At 43.3% G+C, this 19,228-nt stretch overlaps 1 protein-coding gene across 1 annotated transcript in view; it reads right to left on the bottom strand.

Moving 5' to 3' along the window:
• Positions 1-19,228, bottom strand: part of LOC124775151 (glutamate-gated chloride channel-like) — a 176,943-nt gene that overhangs the window by 91,635 nt on the left and 66,080 nt on the right. The window contains exon 6 of the mRNA XM_047249994.1: positions 12,191-12,273. Within this exon, the coding sequence (XP_047105950.1) occupies positions 12,191-12,273 (83 nt within the window). The remainder of the gene's footprint in view (positions 1-12,190; positions 12,274-19,228) is intronic.

Below are 19,228 nucleotides of genomic sequence, written 5' to 3'. Positions count from 1 at the left end.
TCCGCGAACAAATCCTCAGTTTTAAAAACCTGTCTTTGCAGGAAGTAGTGGTCTTGCTAGACAGACAAGATACTTTAGATATGGCTACTTCCACGTTCGACGTGACCCCGGCCGGGTGTGTGTACTGTTAGCGCGGCACAACACGTGCCCTTTCGCCCGGTCCTAGCCCAGCCAGCCGCGCCGCTCGCGCGCACGTAAACAATTCTCAAACCAGGCACCCACTAAGAAACTGAAATCATATCCGAACTGCTTTCGTGCCCACCTACTGAATAGTTGCCCATCCCGTCAAGCACAATCTTATTTTTGTAATAAGGACATGTGCAAGCTGTGTGTAGCAAGAGGAACTCTAATTCCGAACTTGTCTCCCGTTCGCGTGATTCTCGTGGGCGTCAGCGCAACGGCAACCGCCATGATAATTCACATCAGCCGATGGACGTTAATGCCATTTATTGAAAGCATTCTGCTTAAAGTGCGACAACGGCTCGTCGTGTGAATTTTTTCCAGACACTTCCTCTCGCATTCAGCGCGATGCGAGGAAACTTTTTTTGACTTTGAACATTTGTGGACGATCTGTTAGCATGCAGCTGAACACTGGTGCTTCAGTTTCTTTACTGAACAGATCTACGTATGACTTGCTTGATTCGCCCCCACTTCGTCGTTAGTATTCCACGCTGAATACATTTACTGGACTGGAAATCTGTGCTCGGCGTGTGTAGTTTGCAAGAAACGTATGGTGCAACGACCCGTACAGTGTCTTCCATGTCTCTGCTCTAGTGATGCTACGAACATTTTTGGCTCGACGCATTTGAATTTTTTGGCCTCGCAATTCAGGACAATGTACTTTGCATCAACGCTCGTGACCATGCGGACAGTGTTGCCGCACTATGCGATGATTTTGCTGAACTCTTTTTCTGATGGTCTTGGTTGCGCCACAGACTTTGCAGCATATGTTAGATAAAGACAATGCCATGCCTGTGTGACGGCGTAGCTTCTGAACTTAAGCATTTGCTAGACATTGGTGTCATTGACCCTGTTTCTGCTTCGCCATGGACCCCGACTGTAGTGTGAAGAAACCAAACGGTTGTCTCCGTATTTGTGCTGACTTCAAGTCTACAGTAAATCCCACACAGTGGTAGCTACGTTTCCCTTACCGCGCCCTGAAGACATTTTTGATTAACTTGGTGCGGGAAAATTCTTTTCCACGGTTGGCTTGCGGGACGCGTACTTAGATTCCGCTCAACGAACAGTTGCAGCGTTATTTTGTGATGAACACCCGCCATGGATTGTTAACGTTTCGCTGCCTTCCGTTCGGTTGTGCTTTGGCTCCTGCTATTTTTCAGTCATACTTGCAGCAGTTGTTCCACTGTCTCTGGTTGTTCCAATTATCTGGACGATACACTACTGGCCATTAAAATTGCTACACCAAGAAGAAATGCAGATGATAAACGAGTATTCATTAGACAAAGATATTATACTAGAACTGACATTTGATTACATTTTCACGCAATTTGGGTGCATAGATCCTGAGAAATCAGTACCCAGAACAACCACCTCTGGCCGTAATAACGGCCTAGATACGCCTGGGCATTGACTCAGAGCTTGGATGGCGTGTCCAGGTACAGCTGCCCATGCAGCTTCAACACGATACCACAGTTCATCAATAGTGACTGGCGTATTGTGACGAGCCAGGTGCTCGGCCACCATTGACCAGACGTTTTCAATTGGTGAGAGATCTGGAGAATGTGCTGGCCAGGGCAGCAGTCGAACATTTTATGTATCCAGAAAGGCCCGTACAAGACCTGCAACATGCGGTCGTGCATTATCCTGCTGAAATGTAGGGTTTTGCAGGGATCGAATGAAGGGTAGAGCCACGGGTCGTGACACATCTGAAAAGTTATGTCCACTGTTCAAAGTGCCGTCAGTGCGAACAAGAGGTGACAGGCGTGTAACCGATGGCAGCCCATACCATCATGCCAGGTGATACGCCAGTATGGCGGTGACAAATACACACTTCCAATGTGCATTCACCGCGATGTCGCCAAACGTGGATGCGACCATCATGATGCTGTAAACAGAACCTGGATTCATTAGAAAAAATGCCTTTTTGCCATTGGTGCACCGAGGTTCGTCGTAGAGTACACCATCACAGGCGCTCCTGTCTGTGATGCAGCGTCAAGGGTAACCGCAGCCATGGTCTCAGAGCTGATAGTCCATGCTGGTGCAAAACGTCCTCATTTGTTGACTCAGGAATCGAGACGTGGCTGCATGATCCGCTATAGCCTTGCGGATAAGATGCCTCTCATCTCGACTGCTAGTCATACGAGGCCGTTGGGATCCAGCACGGGCATTCCGTATTACCCTCCTGAACCCACCGATTCCATATTCTGCTAAGTCATTGGATCTCGACCAAAGCGAGCAGCAATGTCGCGATATGATAAACCGCAAAAGCGATAGGCTATAATCCGTCCTTTATCCAAGGCGGAAACGTGATGGTACGCATTTCTCCTCCGTACACGAGGCATCACAACAACGTTTCACCAGGCAACGCCGGGCAACTGCTGTCTGTGTATGAGAAATCTGTTGGAAACTTTCCTCATGTCAGCACGTTGTAGGCGTTGCCACTGGCGCCAACCTTGTGTGAATGCTCTGAAAAGCTAATCATTTGCATATCACAGCATCTTCTTTCTGTCGGTTAAATTTCGCGGCTGTAGCATGTCATCTTCGTGGTGTAGCAATTTTAATGGCCAGTAGTGTAGTTCTATCTGGTCGTCCCCCTGACGAACATTGGCAGAATTTGTGCCTTATTTACTGTTCTTCAAAAACAGGACTAAAGTGTAACAGACAAGAGCAATTTTTTTCAAACTGGGATTCAGTATTTAGGACACATGATTAACGGACAGGATATTCATCCCTCGCTGTCACAGTGCGATTAGATACTTGCCAGCCCCCAGGAACTTAAAAGAACTTCAGTCTGTGTTGGGCAAAATTACATATTATATTCGGTTTATACCAAATGCAGCGAAGATTGCAGCGCTTTTGCATCGCCTTCGGCGTAAGAATGTTCCGTTTGTTTGGTCTTCGGAATGTGACGCTGCTTGCAACAAGCTCAAATCTGCTTTGAGTGATCGCTGTTTGATTCATTTCGATCCCTCCAAACCAGTTGTTTTTGCTGTCGATGCATCTTTTCACGGTATCGGAGCGGTTCTCACACCACATTAATTCTGTCGATCGCCCGATAGCTTTTGAATCTAAGTTGCTCAATTCTACCCTGCAAAACTATTCTCAAATCGAGAAAGAAGCTTTGGGTATTGTATATGGCGTATACGTTTCGTGGTTTTTTTTGTACGGTCGCAAATTCTATTTGGTTACCGACCATAAGCCTTTGACGTCGTTGTTCCACCCGTCAAAGCCACTTCCGGCCCGTACTGCACAACTGCTACTGTCTAACTACAATTACGAAATCTTGTTTCGGCCTACGGCCCAGCATGGCAATGCCGATGTTTTGTCTCGTCTGCCTATCGGTCCTGACGAAGTGTTCGATTCTTCTGAATTGTCCTGCATGTTTGATTCGCAAGATCAGGCATTAGCTGATGGTTTTCCAGTGGATTTTCGTCGCACTGCTTCCGCGACAACTGCCGACGCTTCTTTGAAGATTCGTTTGCAGTATATTCGTACTCAATGGCCGCCATCTGCTTCGCAGATTCGCGATCCACTTGTTCGACGTTACTTCGCTCATCGCCACAACCTGTCTGTGCACCACGATGTTATCTTGTTACGAACTGAAAAACATCAGTCTCGTGTGGTTGTACCTCGTTCGTTGCAGTCGGAAATCCTCCGTTTACTGCACGCTGGTCATTGGGGTATCGTGCGGACGAAGCAATTAGCGGGTCGTCACTGCACTTGGTTCGGCATTGATAAACAAATTGAGAATTTGCTTGCATGGAGCATCAATCTGCTCCCCGCCAGCGCTTCTTTGCGTGGCCGACTCCTACTACGCCTTGGCAGCGCGTTCATGTTGATTTTGCAGGTCCATTCTGGGACACCCGCTGATTGCTAGTTATTGATGCGTACAGCAATTTTCCTTTTGTTGTCCGTATGTCTTCTGCTACGTCTGCTAGTACTATTCGGGCTTTGACGTCTATTTTGTGCATTGAGGGCCTTCCTGAAGTTGTCTCCGACAACAGCCCCCTTTCCAACCTCAGTTAAACAGCGAGGCTGAACGCTTTGTGCGTACGTTTAAGTCGCAGATGAGCAAGTAGTGCGCCACGCACTCTTTCGAGTGCGCGCTCTGGACTTTCCTTGCTTCCTAGCCACGCGGCACCCGTTCCCCAGCGGAATTGCTACATGGCCGCGCCCATCGGTCGCACCTGCAGCTATTGCACCCGCCACCGCGCGCTCCTGCTGCTTCACCTCGTTCTGGCTTGGCGCCTCATGATTTGGTGTTCTATCGCATTTCCTCTGGCAGGCAGCGCTGGGAGCAGGGGCGCATTCTTCGCCAGCTTGGCCGCGCCTTATTTCTCATTTCTGGTCCCTCCGGCACTATCAAGGGACACCGGAACCAGATTCGTTTGTGTCGTCCTCGGTTTTCTGCCGCTGGTTTTCCGACAGAATTGGGGGCTTAGCGGCTTCCACCGCCTCAGCCCACGACGCCACCGACGGCGCCTCCGCCGCACGCGCCTCCGTCTTCGCCACTGCCGGTCCGGTCACCTGCATCGAATGGGCGTCTCTTGCCGCCGCCGTGTTCGTCCACGCTGCCGGAACCGATGGACGCTGAGGCTGCCGTCACGCCGCCGCCGTCGCCCATGGAGGTCGTTGCTCCGCCTCCTTATCCGAGCATACCCAGAAGCGGTGCGCGGCCTGGGCAGGTTTTCCACGGGGCGTTTTCCTCGCCCACTCGCGAGCAATTCGGGGTCGCGGGTGGACAGCGCGTCCCGGCAGTTCCGCTGTCCGCCCCCTCAGCTGCGCCGCCCTTGGGTCCCTCCACCCGCCGTCAGAAACCATACTCAACGACGGGCCGTCATTTCAGGTAGGAGAGATGTGGTATTAACAGCTACAATGCCATGGCTTAGGTTGACTCTAAGACAGACACCGACGACAGCGCCCTCTAGCCAGCGCTGGAGAGCTCTACGAACATCGCTACAGGTTCTCCCCATTTCATATAGAGCAGACGGCTGGGACACTTCGCAACTCATTCCAAGTTATGTATTCATTTTACTAGAGTAATGGTGATTTAAATTCATACTGCAGTACCGACATGTATTACCTTTCCCTGCTCCTACCCATGCGCCGCCTTCCAGGCGGAATACAAAAAATAGATTGGCCAAAAAATAAACTAGTGCAAAACGTGAATGGACGAAAGTAACTTTCGAATAATCTAACACTGCCAAGTTACATAACTCGATGAAACTTGAACCACACATAGAAAAAAAACTGCTGCAGTATGACAAAGTAAGTGAAGAAATAAACTATGAGAAGAAAGGAAACGATCCTTTTATTCAAAGACAATAATTACACTGAAGCCCACTGCGATTCATGAGGATCCCCTGGACATTGCAGGAAACAGGACGTGGTTCTCGATAGGGTGAGCGATCACCAGTGGTCGCAGTACATGTCGGTGCCCCACTGCAGACTCCTAACTAAGGTACGAGCATATGGGATTGGTTCACAAGTGAGTGGCTCGAAGACTTCTTAAGTAATGGAACCCAGTACGTTATCCTCGATGGTGAGTGTTCATCGGAGGTGAGGGTATCATCTGGAGTACCCCAGGGAAGTGTGGTAGGTCCGCTGTTGTTTTCTATCTACATAAATGATCTTTCAGATAGGGTGGATAGTAATGTGCGGCTGTTTGCTGATATGTGGTGTACGGGAAGGTGTCGTCGTTGAGTGACTGTAGGATGATAAAAGATGACTTGGACAGGATTTGTGATTGGTGTAAATGGCAGCTAACTCTAAATATAGATAAATGTAAATTAATGCAGATGAATAGGAAAAAGAATCCTGAAATGTTTGAATACTCCATTAGTAGCGTAGCGCTTGACACAGTCACGTCGATTAAATATTTGGGCGTAACATTGCAGAGCGACATGAATTGGGACAAGCATGTAATGGCAGTTGTGGGGAAGGCGGATAGTCGTCTTCGGTTCATTGGTAGAATTTTGGGAAGATGTGGTTCATCTGTAAAGGAGACCGCTTATAAAACACTAATAAAACCTATTCTTGAGTACTACTCGAGCGTTTGGGATCCCTATCAGCTCGGACTGAGGGAGGACATAGAAGCAATTCAGAGGTGGGCTGCTAGATTTGCTACTGGTAGGTTTGATCATCACGCAAGTGTTACGGAAATACTTCAGGAACTCGGGTGGGAGTCTCTAGAGGAAAGGAGGCGTTCTTTTCGTGAATCGCTACTGAGGAAATTTCGAGAACCAGCATTTGAGGCTGACTGCAGTACAATTTTACTGCCGCCAAGTTATATTTTGCGGAAAGACCACAAATATAAGATAAGAGAGATTAGGGCTCGTACAGAGGCATATAGGCAGTCATTTTTCCCTCGTTCTGTTTGGGAGTGTAACAGGGAGAGAAGATGCTAGTTGTGGTACGAGGTACCCTCCGCCATGCACCGTATGGTGGATTGCGGAGTATGTATGTAGATGTAAATGTTTTGCAACGTGCTTTCTCTTCGGTCACGAAGTTAGTTAGTTCTTGTGGCAGCGCGTTTCATTCCTCCAACAGCGCAGTCGTTGGTGCCCGTGGACTTGCTGCAACGGTCCCCCAATGCATCCCACTCGTGCTCGATGGGGTTTAAGTCGGGGGGGGGGGGCGGATCGACAGACCAGTCCATTCACCGCATGTCGTCTCTTCCCGAGAGGTCCTCCACCTGCGCTGCTCGATGCGATCGCGGATTATCGTCCATAAAAATGAGATCAGACCAGAATGGATGCACATAACAAGGGAGCACAGGCTCACCATAATGTTAATGGTAATGTACTGTGTTCAAAGATTTGGAGATATGTATGCCCATGCAACATTATGCGTCTCCATATCACAGCACCTAGTCTGACAAAACGGTCTTACTCGAGAATGCATGATGTGCTTTGATATGACGAGAGATTGGAACACGCAATGAAAGCAAGGACATAGTGGAACATGATAATTTTTGTGATGCAGATGGTACATTGGCATAATGTTGCATGGCCGCACTGATCTTGGAATGTACTTGTAGCTGTTCCACTTCTTTCTTTACAATCTATATTGTTTGACTAAAATAGTTACCGGTTCCTGTTACCCTCCCAAGCACATAGTTTAACGAGATTTGGGATTCATCATTTGCGTCTTCCAACATAAATTTAACGGCATTGCGTATAATCATTTGTGTCTGATTACGCAGAACTTTTCTCAGATCTATGGTGCACAAAGACTGCAGAGCCGTGCTATGTAGTAAAGAGACAGCACCGAGATCACTCAGTGCTTAGGTTGGGAAGTATCAATCAGCTGAGGTGGCCTCCCCTTCGGAACAAAGAGTTGGGCTCGCCCAGCTCTCAGGACGAGAATACGATTCTTCACTGTATTTTATGCGAGCTCTAAATGCCTGAATTTTCGGGGAAAATGTTCTTCAGACTAAACCATATTTATTTACAGGACTTAATGTCCAGCAGCATCGTTGTCATGCTATTATATACGAGGGTTGGAACTTTTATATTGGCAACTATTTATTTATAGCTCTTACTAGTCACCAGCATTATGTATAACCCGTTGCGAGCGATGTGGAAGTCGCAGGATACTCTTAGCAGTGCCAGTTGTGTTGACAGTTCGAGCGGCGCGGTCTATTGCTCGACGAATTTGTAGCAGTTCTGAAGCGAATGCCGTCGTTTCCTTCACTTTAGAAATCGACTTGAACTCTCGAGGGCTTAATGCAGTGGAGTGCAGTAGGTTGTATAGCACTTAGCAGCCCAACCACACCTGCAAAATGGTCGTCAGGTCCTGCAGAAAGTATCACTTCTGTCTCTAAGCTGGTTGTAGGTTGTGTTCCAAAAATGAACAGCATAGAGACAGAAGTGATGACACTTTCTGCAAGACATGATCATTTTGCAGGTGTATGTTCAAGCACGTACAGTGCAAGCTGTTACTGATTTGTTTGACTGATGGGGCTGCTAAAAGTGTTATACCACCTGCTGCACTCGCCAGACTTAAGCCCTCGTAAGTTCAACTCGATCTCTAAAGTGAAGGAAACACTTCACGGCATTTGCTTCAGAACTGCTACAAATTCGTCGGGCAATAGAACGCGCCGCTCGAACTGTCAACACAACTGGCACTGCTAAGATTATCCTACGACTTCCATATCGCTGGCAACGGGTTATACTCAATTCTGGTGACTACTCTGAAGGTCAGTAAAACTTTGAAACACGTATCTATTTTGTATGAGCTGTAAATAAATACAGGGTGGAGCACGAAATGTTACCATTTTGTTTTTGAATATAAACTTTGTCAATCAATCTGAAAGGAACATGTACTACAATGAAGAGCCGTCCATGGAGATTTGTTCTAACTCAGCACATGCTCACTATGTCTACCATTTCGTTTCCTAACTTCCTTCAAACGAACACTGAAGTTAGTGATTACCCTCTGGCACGTGTCTTCCGTAATTTCACTGCAAGCTTGAAGAATAAGTCTTCTGAGCTCCATTAAATCACGTGAACGTTTCGGGAAAATTTTTTTCCTTTGGTTACCCCCAAAGAAAAGTCACACATGGATTGAGGTCTTGACTATTGGGGGGCCAATTTTGTCCGTCATTGAAGCGACCTGGAAACCTGAGTGAAATGATCCGCATGTCGAAATGCTTGTGTAAAAACTCCAACACAGTGTTTGCAGTATGTGACCTTGTTCCATCTTGCATGAAGCACTGCATGTTGAAGGGCAAGGCAGTAGCAAGAAGCTGTGGAATGAAGCTATTGCGAAACATGCTCAAATAACGCTCGCTGTTCAGTTTATTCAAAGAAAAAGAGTCCAATAAGTCTGTGACTGGAAATTCCTGCCCACGCTATAATCCTCGGAGCATAATGTTGTCGTTCATGAAACACTTGTGGGTTTTCAGTGGCCCAAAAGCGCACAGTTTGTTTGTTAACCATATCGTCTAAATAAAAATGCGCCTCGTCTGAAAACCAAACGTTGTTGAGAGTTTCTTCCCTATCCTCTGCCCACTGAACAAACAGTAGTCTCTGCTGCTTGTGTTCTTCAGTGAGCATCTGTGCACAAGTCATCTTGTATGGATACATATGGAGGTCACTTTCAAGAATGCGTTGAACGAAGCGTCTGGATATTCCCAGTTGCACTGCTGCCTTTCTACACGATTTCCCGGGACTTCTCTGTACAGCAACTCTTACCGCTTCAATATTCTCCGGCGAACAAACAGGCTTAGGCCGAGGTCACTTCGCTTCCGATACTGTTCCTTCCTGTAGAAATTTATCGTGCAACCTGTGGATGGTTTTCTTGCAAGGGACCCATCGTGTGTTAAACTGTTGTCGAAAACGCCTCAGAGTCACAAGGCTTTTCGTTTCATGAGAAAGTAACACATTGCCGATCGTTGCTGTGTCTTCAGTCTTCCATTGTCAGCCATTGCTGCTTACTAGTCTCCTAGTGGCAGTATCGTGAATTACACGTTATTTCGTAACTCATTTGTTTTTCCAAGCTCTGCTGGTACTGCTGTAGAGATCCCAGCGGGATATCTAATGTGCGTCCTAAATTGTGAAAGACACAATTGGTAACACATTTCGGGCGCCACCCTGTAGTTGCCACTCTTAAAGTTCCAACTCTCGTGTAGCTGTACTTATGCATACAAAGAATTATTGTCAGATCCATTATACTAAATGACATAACGCATCTAGCAGTGCTGAGACCTGTGGGATGAGATACATCAACTGGCCCAGAGATGGACCTCCTCATGGACCAGCATAAGACTGCCCGAAATCAATCATCTCCAAGCAGACAGCCTTTTTGTGTACCCAGCGAACACCACTCGTCACTTCGTCACAGTCACTATATCACCAGTTCAGAACCTGTCAGGATCATTCTGAGATCGTGGACCTCAGTTCAATTACAAAGCTGTTTGTCATTACCGTAAATTCCACTGAAGCCGTTGATGGCCTTTGTTCCATGTTCTAATTTCTACTCTGTGTTTTAGTTTTGCTTTTTAATTTTAACACTGGATCAAAAATTGTTATTCAGTTGTATTCATTTAATTGCAGTCCTAGAAAGCAGCTAAACTGGCTTAGACTTTAGTGAAAACTTAGTAAAACTGTTGTCTATTACTAAACTGCGTTGATCAGTTGTTAACAACATGCTGCAACATACCATTCTGTATTTTGACAGGCAGCATCTTCAAAGAAACCATAGCTTGCATAGATTTTATAACAAGAAACCTCACTTGTGTCATGTTATGGCTCCTAATGTCAGCAGTGTTAGATGTCGTTCTGAGGCAGAGAAAAAAAGCATGCTATTCGGACTATGAAGCATTGGCCAGGCAATAAGAGGAAGTTTTCCTCTGACAATTCCACCCCATTTATCTTCAGCTTTTGTTTGTCTAGTTGTCTGGTGAACGAGATGGGGCACACTGTGTTTTCATCTCTAGGACATGGCAGTATGCAGTGTTGGTGGTTGAAGGGGCCTATCAGACTGAGTATTCGAAAGGACATTGGGCTTGTAGAAGAATCTGTTACTCAAGGTTGTCCAGCAATGGTTTTTGGGGAGGGGGGGGGGGGAAATTCTTAGTCTTTGTTTTATTTAATGGGAGAAAAGAGGACGGATACAACAGAATGATGACCAACAAATAATTCGACTGATGAATGAAAAATACAAGGTGGGCAATCAGATGCAAGGAGACAACATGCAGAGAAAATTTTTGCAAGGCAACGAGAGATCTTCCTGATGTGCCATTTCACTATCGGCATTTCAATATCTACTGGGGGATAGGTCAGTACTTTATTTCTGAAATTTTATTTCTGGACTCATTGCTGATAGACGTCTGCCCTTCAAAGACATGTTTACGCCAGTGAAAATTAAACTTTTTTATTTCTTAGTCCATTATCAAGTGCAGATGTTTTGGATTTAGGCCATGTCAGCTTTATACACGCTGGCACATTTATGTCGTTGTCATTTACAGTTATGAAAAGTTAATTACCTACCCTTCGGTTCGGCTGCCACGTGCAGCACCTGTAAATGCTGTCAATCCATGTATGCTGTGCCCCAAGTCACACAACATCTCAGCCGTTATTTACTATCTGGTAGTGACATTCAAAAATGTGCTGGTTGTCTGTGTTACCAAAATCCTAGAATAGTGGCACTGAGATTTTAACTGTGACAATGAGCGTATTATTTTCCCCTTTTGAACTGTAATATGCAAAGTAAAATGTTAATTTTGTAACAATTTCTGCAAAGGCTAACTGCAGTCAATCTAGTTACGGTTTCTAAGAGATATTTAGTCGGCATAAAACGTTTGTAATGCACTGGATTTAAATTAATGTGCATGGGGCACCAAATCTTTTGTTGTCCGTTGCTTATATTACACTTAATTGCAAATATTTTATATTATGAAATATAAGAAACGATAATTAATGACCGATATGAGATTCAATGATATTCGTTATCACATAAATTAACTTCTGCTTTGGGGCCTAGTTAACGCCTAAACTATGTAAAATTGTGCCCAACATGACACTTTAACAACTAAAGATACCACTAAAATGTTTGTTTAGCCACGCTACTGAAGCAACGGCTTTGCTCTGGACTTAAACCGCTAGCTAAAAACGATAAAACATTACCAGTCTTTAAAAATCTTATACGGCCTTCTGATTTGTATGACACGTAAATCGTACTATTGGGCTCAAGCATAATAATGGGCCTGCTCCTGATGCTTGCTACTTATTTTAACAGCAGTACTCCCCTAAATGCATATGGTTTCGCAAGCACTAAATTTTTCGCAGTCATCTTAAAAGTATTTCAATGTCCTGTAGATGTTGCCATATGTGGAAAGCGAGATGAAGCGTGGAATCAACCTTAATGGACAAATACACTTTTGAAGATAGGTATTGCGATTGTTTAATGTTCCCTCAATAATTGTAAGAAACATGAAGTAACATAAAAGCTCCAAAAAAGTGGTCTACAAAAATAAAATCCTACATGTAATCTATGCCAGACTTACAGGATCCCATCATTAGGGAGCACACTTGGACGTCATGTGGGTACCTCCTCAGATCCATTGGGCAGGACAGCGTCATCGAGATTCTGCAAGAAATATAACATGCAATCAGTTTCGTGCAAAATATGTATGATAAACTGGTGCTGCCTAAAATGATGGCAGTTACAACACTACTGTGTGAAAATGGTTTGTTTCGAAAACTGAAAAAGAAGACTGATGACACAGCATTATTGATTTGTCTTGACTTTTAATGTTGGAAATTCCTAGAGAATTACTTGAAAGTGATAGTTATTATTGTACATACAATTCTGAACTGGTGCTCTGGTGCATGCACAATATTTAAATACATTAGGATCCCTCCCCCGTCCCCCATTTAAAAACCTGCAGTTTATATGCCGCATCATAAATCTCAATGGTAACTGCCTTCAAGCTCTTGTAAAGAGGAACATAGTGATGATATCTATAACATCTCCTCCGCGTTGTAGAGGCCTGTCGAATAGCACAAATACCGGGTGATCAAAAAGTATAAATTTGAAAATTGAATAAATCACGGAATAATGTACATAGAGGTACAAATTGACACACGTGCTTGGAATGACATGTGGTTTTATTAGAACCAAAAAAATACAAAAGTTCAAAAAATGTCCGACAGATGGCGCTTCATCTAATCAGAATAGCAATAATTAGCATAACAAAGTAAGACAAAGCAAAGATGACGTTCTTTACAGGAAATGCTCAATATGTCCGCCATCATTCCTCAACAATAGCTGTAGTCGAGGAATAATGTGAGCAGCACTGTAAAGCGTGTCCAGAGTTATGGTGAGGCATTGGCGTCGGATGTTGTCTTTCAGCATCGCTAGAGATGTCGGTCGATCACGATACACTTGAGACTTCAGGTAACCCCAAAGCCAATAATCGCACGGACTGAGATCTGGGGACCTGGGAGGCCAAGCATGACGAAAGTGGCGGCTGAGCACACGATCATCACAACGACGCGCGCAAGAGATCTTTCACGCGTCTAGCAATACTTTTTTTTGTTCTAATAAAACTTCTTGTCATTCCAAGCATGTGTGTAAATTTTTACCTCTAAATTATTTCGTTGTGTATTAAGTTTTCAAAGTTATACTGACTTTTTGATCACCCGGTACAATATAGTTATACTATCGAATATTTCAAGGCATATAGCCGAGTCTACAATGTCTGTACTTCAAAGTACTTGGTTGACTGAAGCTATTGTTGCAGGTTCACGTGTTGATATCGGAAGTTCGGAGGCATTTTCAATTAATGATATTATAGCATAAGACATTTGGGGTTACAAGAGTTAACAGGAGTATTTCAAAGAGCCGATGCGGAACAATATCAGGCGACAAGCCGCCTTACATTAATACAAGAGGCAGTGCCGTAACTAAGGTTTTGACGCCCCCCCCCTCCCTCCTGTAAATAAATTTTTTGGGCCTTTGTTTAGTAACAAACCTTCAAAAAATAAATATGAAAAAAAAATTAGAATTTCACACACCGTAATTCCGTTTAAAAGTGAATAAACTGATCTATTGGTGCGTTCCTTGTAGAAAACAACGCCTTCAGTTTTGTGAAGTGAGGCTAGATGCTAAGGAACACACATTTTTCCAATTCTACGTGTGGCACTCAACAAACTTTTAGACAACGTCATGCAAGTGAAGTGAACGATAGTTTCCAGTTTCAGTGAACGCCTACAACTCCTGAAGCACACAACCTACACTAGAATATTGAGTTTCTACGAAACGTTTTGATTAGTTTCAATTTAGAAAATGACTTTCATAGTAGAAATGACTTTCATAGTCATATACAAAGAGCTGTGCACACATCACGTAGACCACCTGCGAGAAATGTTTTCAACAGAAAAACATTTTTCGATATCTGTAATTGACAAGTTTCTCTCTTTCCTAATTCTTTCGACATGAGTTTTTATGCGAATAAGTTCGTGTGAAAGATAACGTAAAATATGATGCGTATTTTTAGCCAGTTTTTCTGTTTTCTTCGCTTTCTAGCTTAAAATGTTGAAAAGGATGTAAGAAAGAAAAATTATCGTTAACATTCTGAAGGCTGGTGAAATGTTTGTGTAATATTGTTGATATAAATATGAATAGCATTAGAACTATGGCCTCAGAAGACTTTAGCATATCCATAACTCTAAGATCTGCAGAAAGCTCGTCCAAACATTTCTTTACTTTAAATTGATACGCTTTTACTTGTACTTTGTATCCAAGCTTCAAACTTTTGAAAGTACTTTCGCTTCTACAACAATCTCAATTGTTTATTACGGTGACTAAATTGTTTCTCACAGTTTGAAGTAGTGGAGACGGAACCTCTACATCACCATTACGAGTAGCGCGGGATTAGCCAGGCGGTCTGAGGCGCTGCAGTCATGGATTGTGCGGCTGGTCCCAGCGGTGGTTAGAGTCCTCCCTCGGGCATGGGTGTGTGTGTTTGTCCTTAGGATAATTTAGGTTAAGTAGTGTGTAAGCTTAGGGACTGATGACTTAAGCAGTTACGTCCCATAAGATTTCAAACACTCACTCACCATTACGGGACTGCAGTCGTTTGGAAAGTAGCTTCGTGTTTTCCAAAGTCTGACTTTTAATTATGAGACGTAGGACAAAATCAAAAGTTTCCATATTTTTACTAAATTACAAGCTTCTTTCCTCTTTGCTTTTTTCCTTATGCTTTAAAATACCATAGGATAGACACTAAAAATTAGTATGGAATTCTGTTTGATTGAGAACAACAAAATCTGGAAGAGCAATTGGCTGGGAACAGTTTCCTCAGAGTCGCTGTAAAACTTGACAGTTGCAACAGATTCGTTTGTTTCGAACGATCGAAGCACTAAAGAAAACATGAATGGATTGTACTTTCTCATATGACTGTTGCAGCTCCGCTACAATCTTCACGAAGTCATTTAGTACCATATCAAAGTTTCGTGTTGAAGAACATGTAAATTCAGCATTTGGGACCTGTTCTTTGATACTGGAATGCAAAACTGAGTACTTGCCACTGACACATGAAGCACCATCATATCCTTGACCTCAGCACCTATCCAGTCGCATTTTTTCTAAATCAGGTATTTCTTTTTCAGCATTCTCAGCATCTTGGTCCCATACCTTACGGAATCTTAAAAATGATTACTTTACTTCACTCCTTTCTATCAGATTTCCTTATATGTAAGTACAAATATCTTACAACACTAAGTTGATCCTATCCCAACATCGGAGGGTTAGGTCTTCAGTAAGTGAATAGAATTGATGCTGCTCATTTTCGCTAAAGATCCGTTCCAACATAGAATCATTTAACAGTTGTCACATCGTTTTGAATTTGTGGGTTCCCAATTTGGTTTCAAATATTTATTTCATTTGAAAAACGTGTCCTCAGAACAGGATCATACCTGAAGAGGTCTATTAAATTAAGATATTACTACGCTGATCCACTATTTCATATTCACAACGGCTGCAGAAAGGAATTTTACATAGTTAATGTCCTTGTTATATCTAGTGTTGTAAAAATTATAGCTTTCATTTGATCACGCCCTTCATCGAGAGCGTCCGGCCATCCTGATTTAAGTTTTCCGTGATTTCCCTAAATCGCTCCAGGCAAATGCCGGAATGGTTCCTTTGAAAGGGCACGGCCGACTTCCTTCGCCATCCTTCCCTAATCCGATGAGACCGATGACCTTGCTGTCTGGTCTCCTTCCCCAAACAACCTAACCCAACCAACCCTTCATCGAGAACTGTATTAATGATTTCGCCATACTTCCACATTCTGTAAGTAATACATGATTTTAAATGTGTAGCGCAAGTTTAATTAACTTTGACCTTGCCGCTCATTATTTATGCATCATGTCCTGTGTATTTTCAATCTCCGAATAAACAGCAGGCTATATAGTGTACCGCACGATGATAGTGAAACGGAGTGTAGCACCAGAATTTACGCTCAATTTATTTTCACAGCTGGCATCGTGTCGTCAATGAACTTCCGAACTGTCAGAATATTCCCCCCTTATCGTTATGCAGCGGTATTAGGTACCACTTTACACTTTTAAATCGTCAGACTTTTCTCCAATTTAACTTCTATTAGTAATTTTAATACAGGTCTGTTCTTGGAATATAGCTGGTCACTTCAAGATTGTATCTGTCTCCATTGTTTTTTTTTTAACATCGTCTCGACGGGCTTTTATTTTCTCTTTTGAGCACTATTAAATATGATCTATTTCTAGACATTGTGGTTTTAACTTAATGCAGACGTTTAAGAACAGACCGTATTGGAAAAACCAGCGGTAAGTTTTCATTAATCCAAGCAGAGTTGAAATGAAAATAAACTGCATTAGACAAATAACTAATATACGCAAGTGTAATGTCGGGATCATTTGCGCTGTAACACTACGTCTGCTGTAGACATACAAAGAAAAGCTAACTGATTGTTAATAGAGTCTCTTGTCAACACTAGGTGAAAGTAGTACATAATGGAGAAGGAGCGCATTCCAGAGCGGTAGCTGGTGAACCGGCCACTGCGTGTGTAGAAAAATGATACTGGTAGTCCTGGCCCTACACGCTGTAGCATTCTTGTTGAAATTAAACCAAAATGGGTACGAAATGCGTGCTGGCACACTTCTGTTTGCTTCTCCTTAACTCTAGATTACTAAACTATCATAAAATTTACGATTGCAGTAGGGCATAAAACGGAACATTTGTACTTAATTTGGTGTGTAACATACCACTGGATATCAAAAAATTGTAAGTAACAAATGGAAACGTATAGATTATGACTTGCTTTGAATAAATTTGGAGTAGTGCAATTTACGATGGTTTAGTTGGGATATAACAATATAACATTCCTCTCCCCCCCCCCCCCCCCCCTCCCTTATTTTTATAGGATTAATGAGTTTTCATGACCAAACTGAATATGCGAATACGTTTTTAAATGCACTGTGGGGCCGTTATTTAAGCCACTCAGAGGGAAAACAATACAAATGTATTTTTATTTCCTGTGTGGTCGGTAGTGAAAACTGTAAAGTAACTTTGTCAGGTGATGTAATGTTGTATCATAGACAACGTAGACAGATTTAATTTAAAAAAGACATTGATCTTGATAAAAGCCGAGAGCACCGTTGGATGGTTAAAACAGTGACCCTGAATTCGCATCGCAGTATTATAGAAACCTTTATTTGTAAGTAAAATCAAGCACTGACATAAGCATGAAAATCGGAAAAAATAAAAGCTGAATAATGGGAGATTGTTGGTTGTGTGGCACAAATTGACATCTGATACATTATTTATATCGTAGGGCCCTTAGATTACAGAAACTGCTATAGTAAACAATGAAGGCTGTTGCGATATTTTTGATGATAAATTGCTCCATTTCTTAGTTAAGAATAATTTTTGACGTCACAGATGCTTACGCCACTGGAACGCTTTTCAATAATGAAACCAATATGAAAAGGGAAATCACCAAAGAGCTATAACGGATTTTGTTACAGGTTTTTTCCAGTAATAGAATAGCAGAAAATGAAAAATGAACGCAGTGACACATTGGTCCCACAGGACCGAAGTTGTATTCACGTAGTAGAGACTAGCGACCCACTCCGATATCGCACGGGTGGGACTAACGTTAATTGTCTTCAGCCGGATGACCTGTCTGGCGTAGCGGTAAATTGGTTTACGGCCTGCTACGTAGAGTTATATATAAAATTCTTAGGACAATGTTAGGTAACTGAAAATTGTTAGTTCCATACAACTGAAGTGATGTAAGCAGCGCAAGCCACGAGACTTCTTAGGAGGCATGAATGCTACCTGTTTCATATGTACTCGTATTTTGCGTTTTGAGCGACATCTCGAGGCAATGATGGAAGTACATCGCGATTTAATTTGTTTTAATATGTTTACAACCAACGTAAACATTCTGTGCGAATACTGTGTGTGTGTGCGTGTGCGCGCGTGTCGGCGGAGGAGGCGGGTGGGGGGTGGGGGGTGGGGGGTTGCGTCCTCGCGCGCGCGCGCGCGCGTGTGTGTGTGTGTGTGTGTGTGTGTGTGTGTGTGTATATGCGTATATGTCACTGTATTTGTGGCATGCCATGTATCTGAGTCTAGTTGAGTGAATCTAGTCCGAAAGCTACGAATAAAAGAAAATGAAACAGAAACAAACATGGCTTACCTAGATGTCTTCAAATGGCTCTAAGCACTGTGGGACTTAACATCTTAGGTCATCAGTCCCCTAGACTTAGAACTACTTAAACCTAACTAACCTAAGGACATTACACACAACGATGCCTGAGGCAGGATTCGAACCTGCGACCGTAGCAGCAGCGCGGTTCCGGACTGAAGCACCTAGTACCGCTCGGCCACAGAGGCCGGCCTAGAAGTGTAACCCGTGACAGTTGTTCAGGAGCATTGCCCTAGTTCTTTGAGTCTTTGTGGCCGACTTATTCGTCCTGTCATGCAAAGAATCGTCTCTGCATCTATGCTTAAGGGAAGCAGAAAGCTGAAAGCTGAATCATCTGTTTAGCTACTGTAAGAACTTCCTTATTAAAGGTACATCCTTCGCTGAAGCAGCTTTTCGAAAACTGTTTTACTTTTCGTATAAAAAATTAAAAATAGCAGAATTTGGATTCACAAGTTTTTTTCACCATGCAGTAGTTCTCAAATGACTGCGTACTGTACGAATGACTTCGAAGTTAAGGAACACTGCCCGTTGTTCGAAGACTGTGCAGTGAATTCTAAGTGCAAACTGAAAGCCGTGCTTCCAAAACTCGCTTTTTTCGACAATGGCCAAAATTAATTTTTTACAGAATATACTACCTGACATATCCGTCTTTCTTATTCAGAAAACAGTTGTTTCAGAACCCATTTACTTCCACGGTTAGAAGCTACGAAATGCCCTCCGTTATTCTAAAACTCGCTCTATGCCACAAAACCTTCCAAGCGATTACACATGCATAGGAATCCAAGGGGCTTTTGTGCAGCTGACACTAACATATGATGAAACAGATGGTGAGAAACTTAAAGACCAAGTTTA

This window comes from Schistocerca piceifrons, chromosome 1, assembly GCF_021461385.2.
Source record: "Schistocerca piceifrons isolate TAMUIC-IGC-003096 chromosome 1, iqSchPice1.1, whole genome shotgun sequence".
Classification (NCBI taxonomy): domain Eukaryota; kingdom Metazoa; phylum Arthropoda; class Insecta; order Orthoptera; family Acrididae; genus Schistocerca; species Schistocerca piceifrons.
Note: the sequence above shows the minus strand (reverse complement) of the source record. Positions and strands in the feature narration are given on the sequence as shown.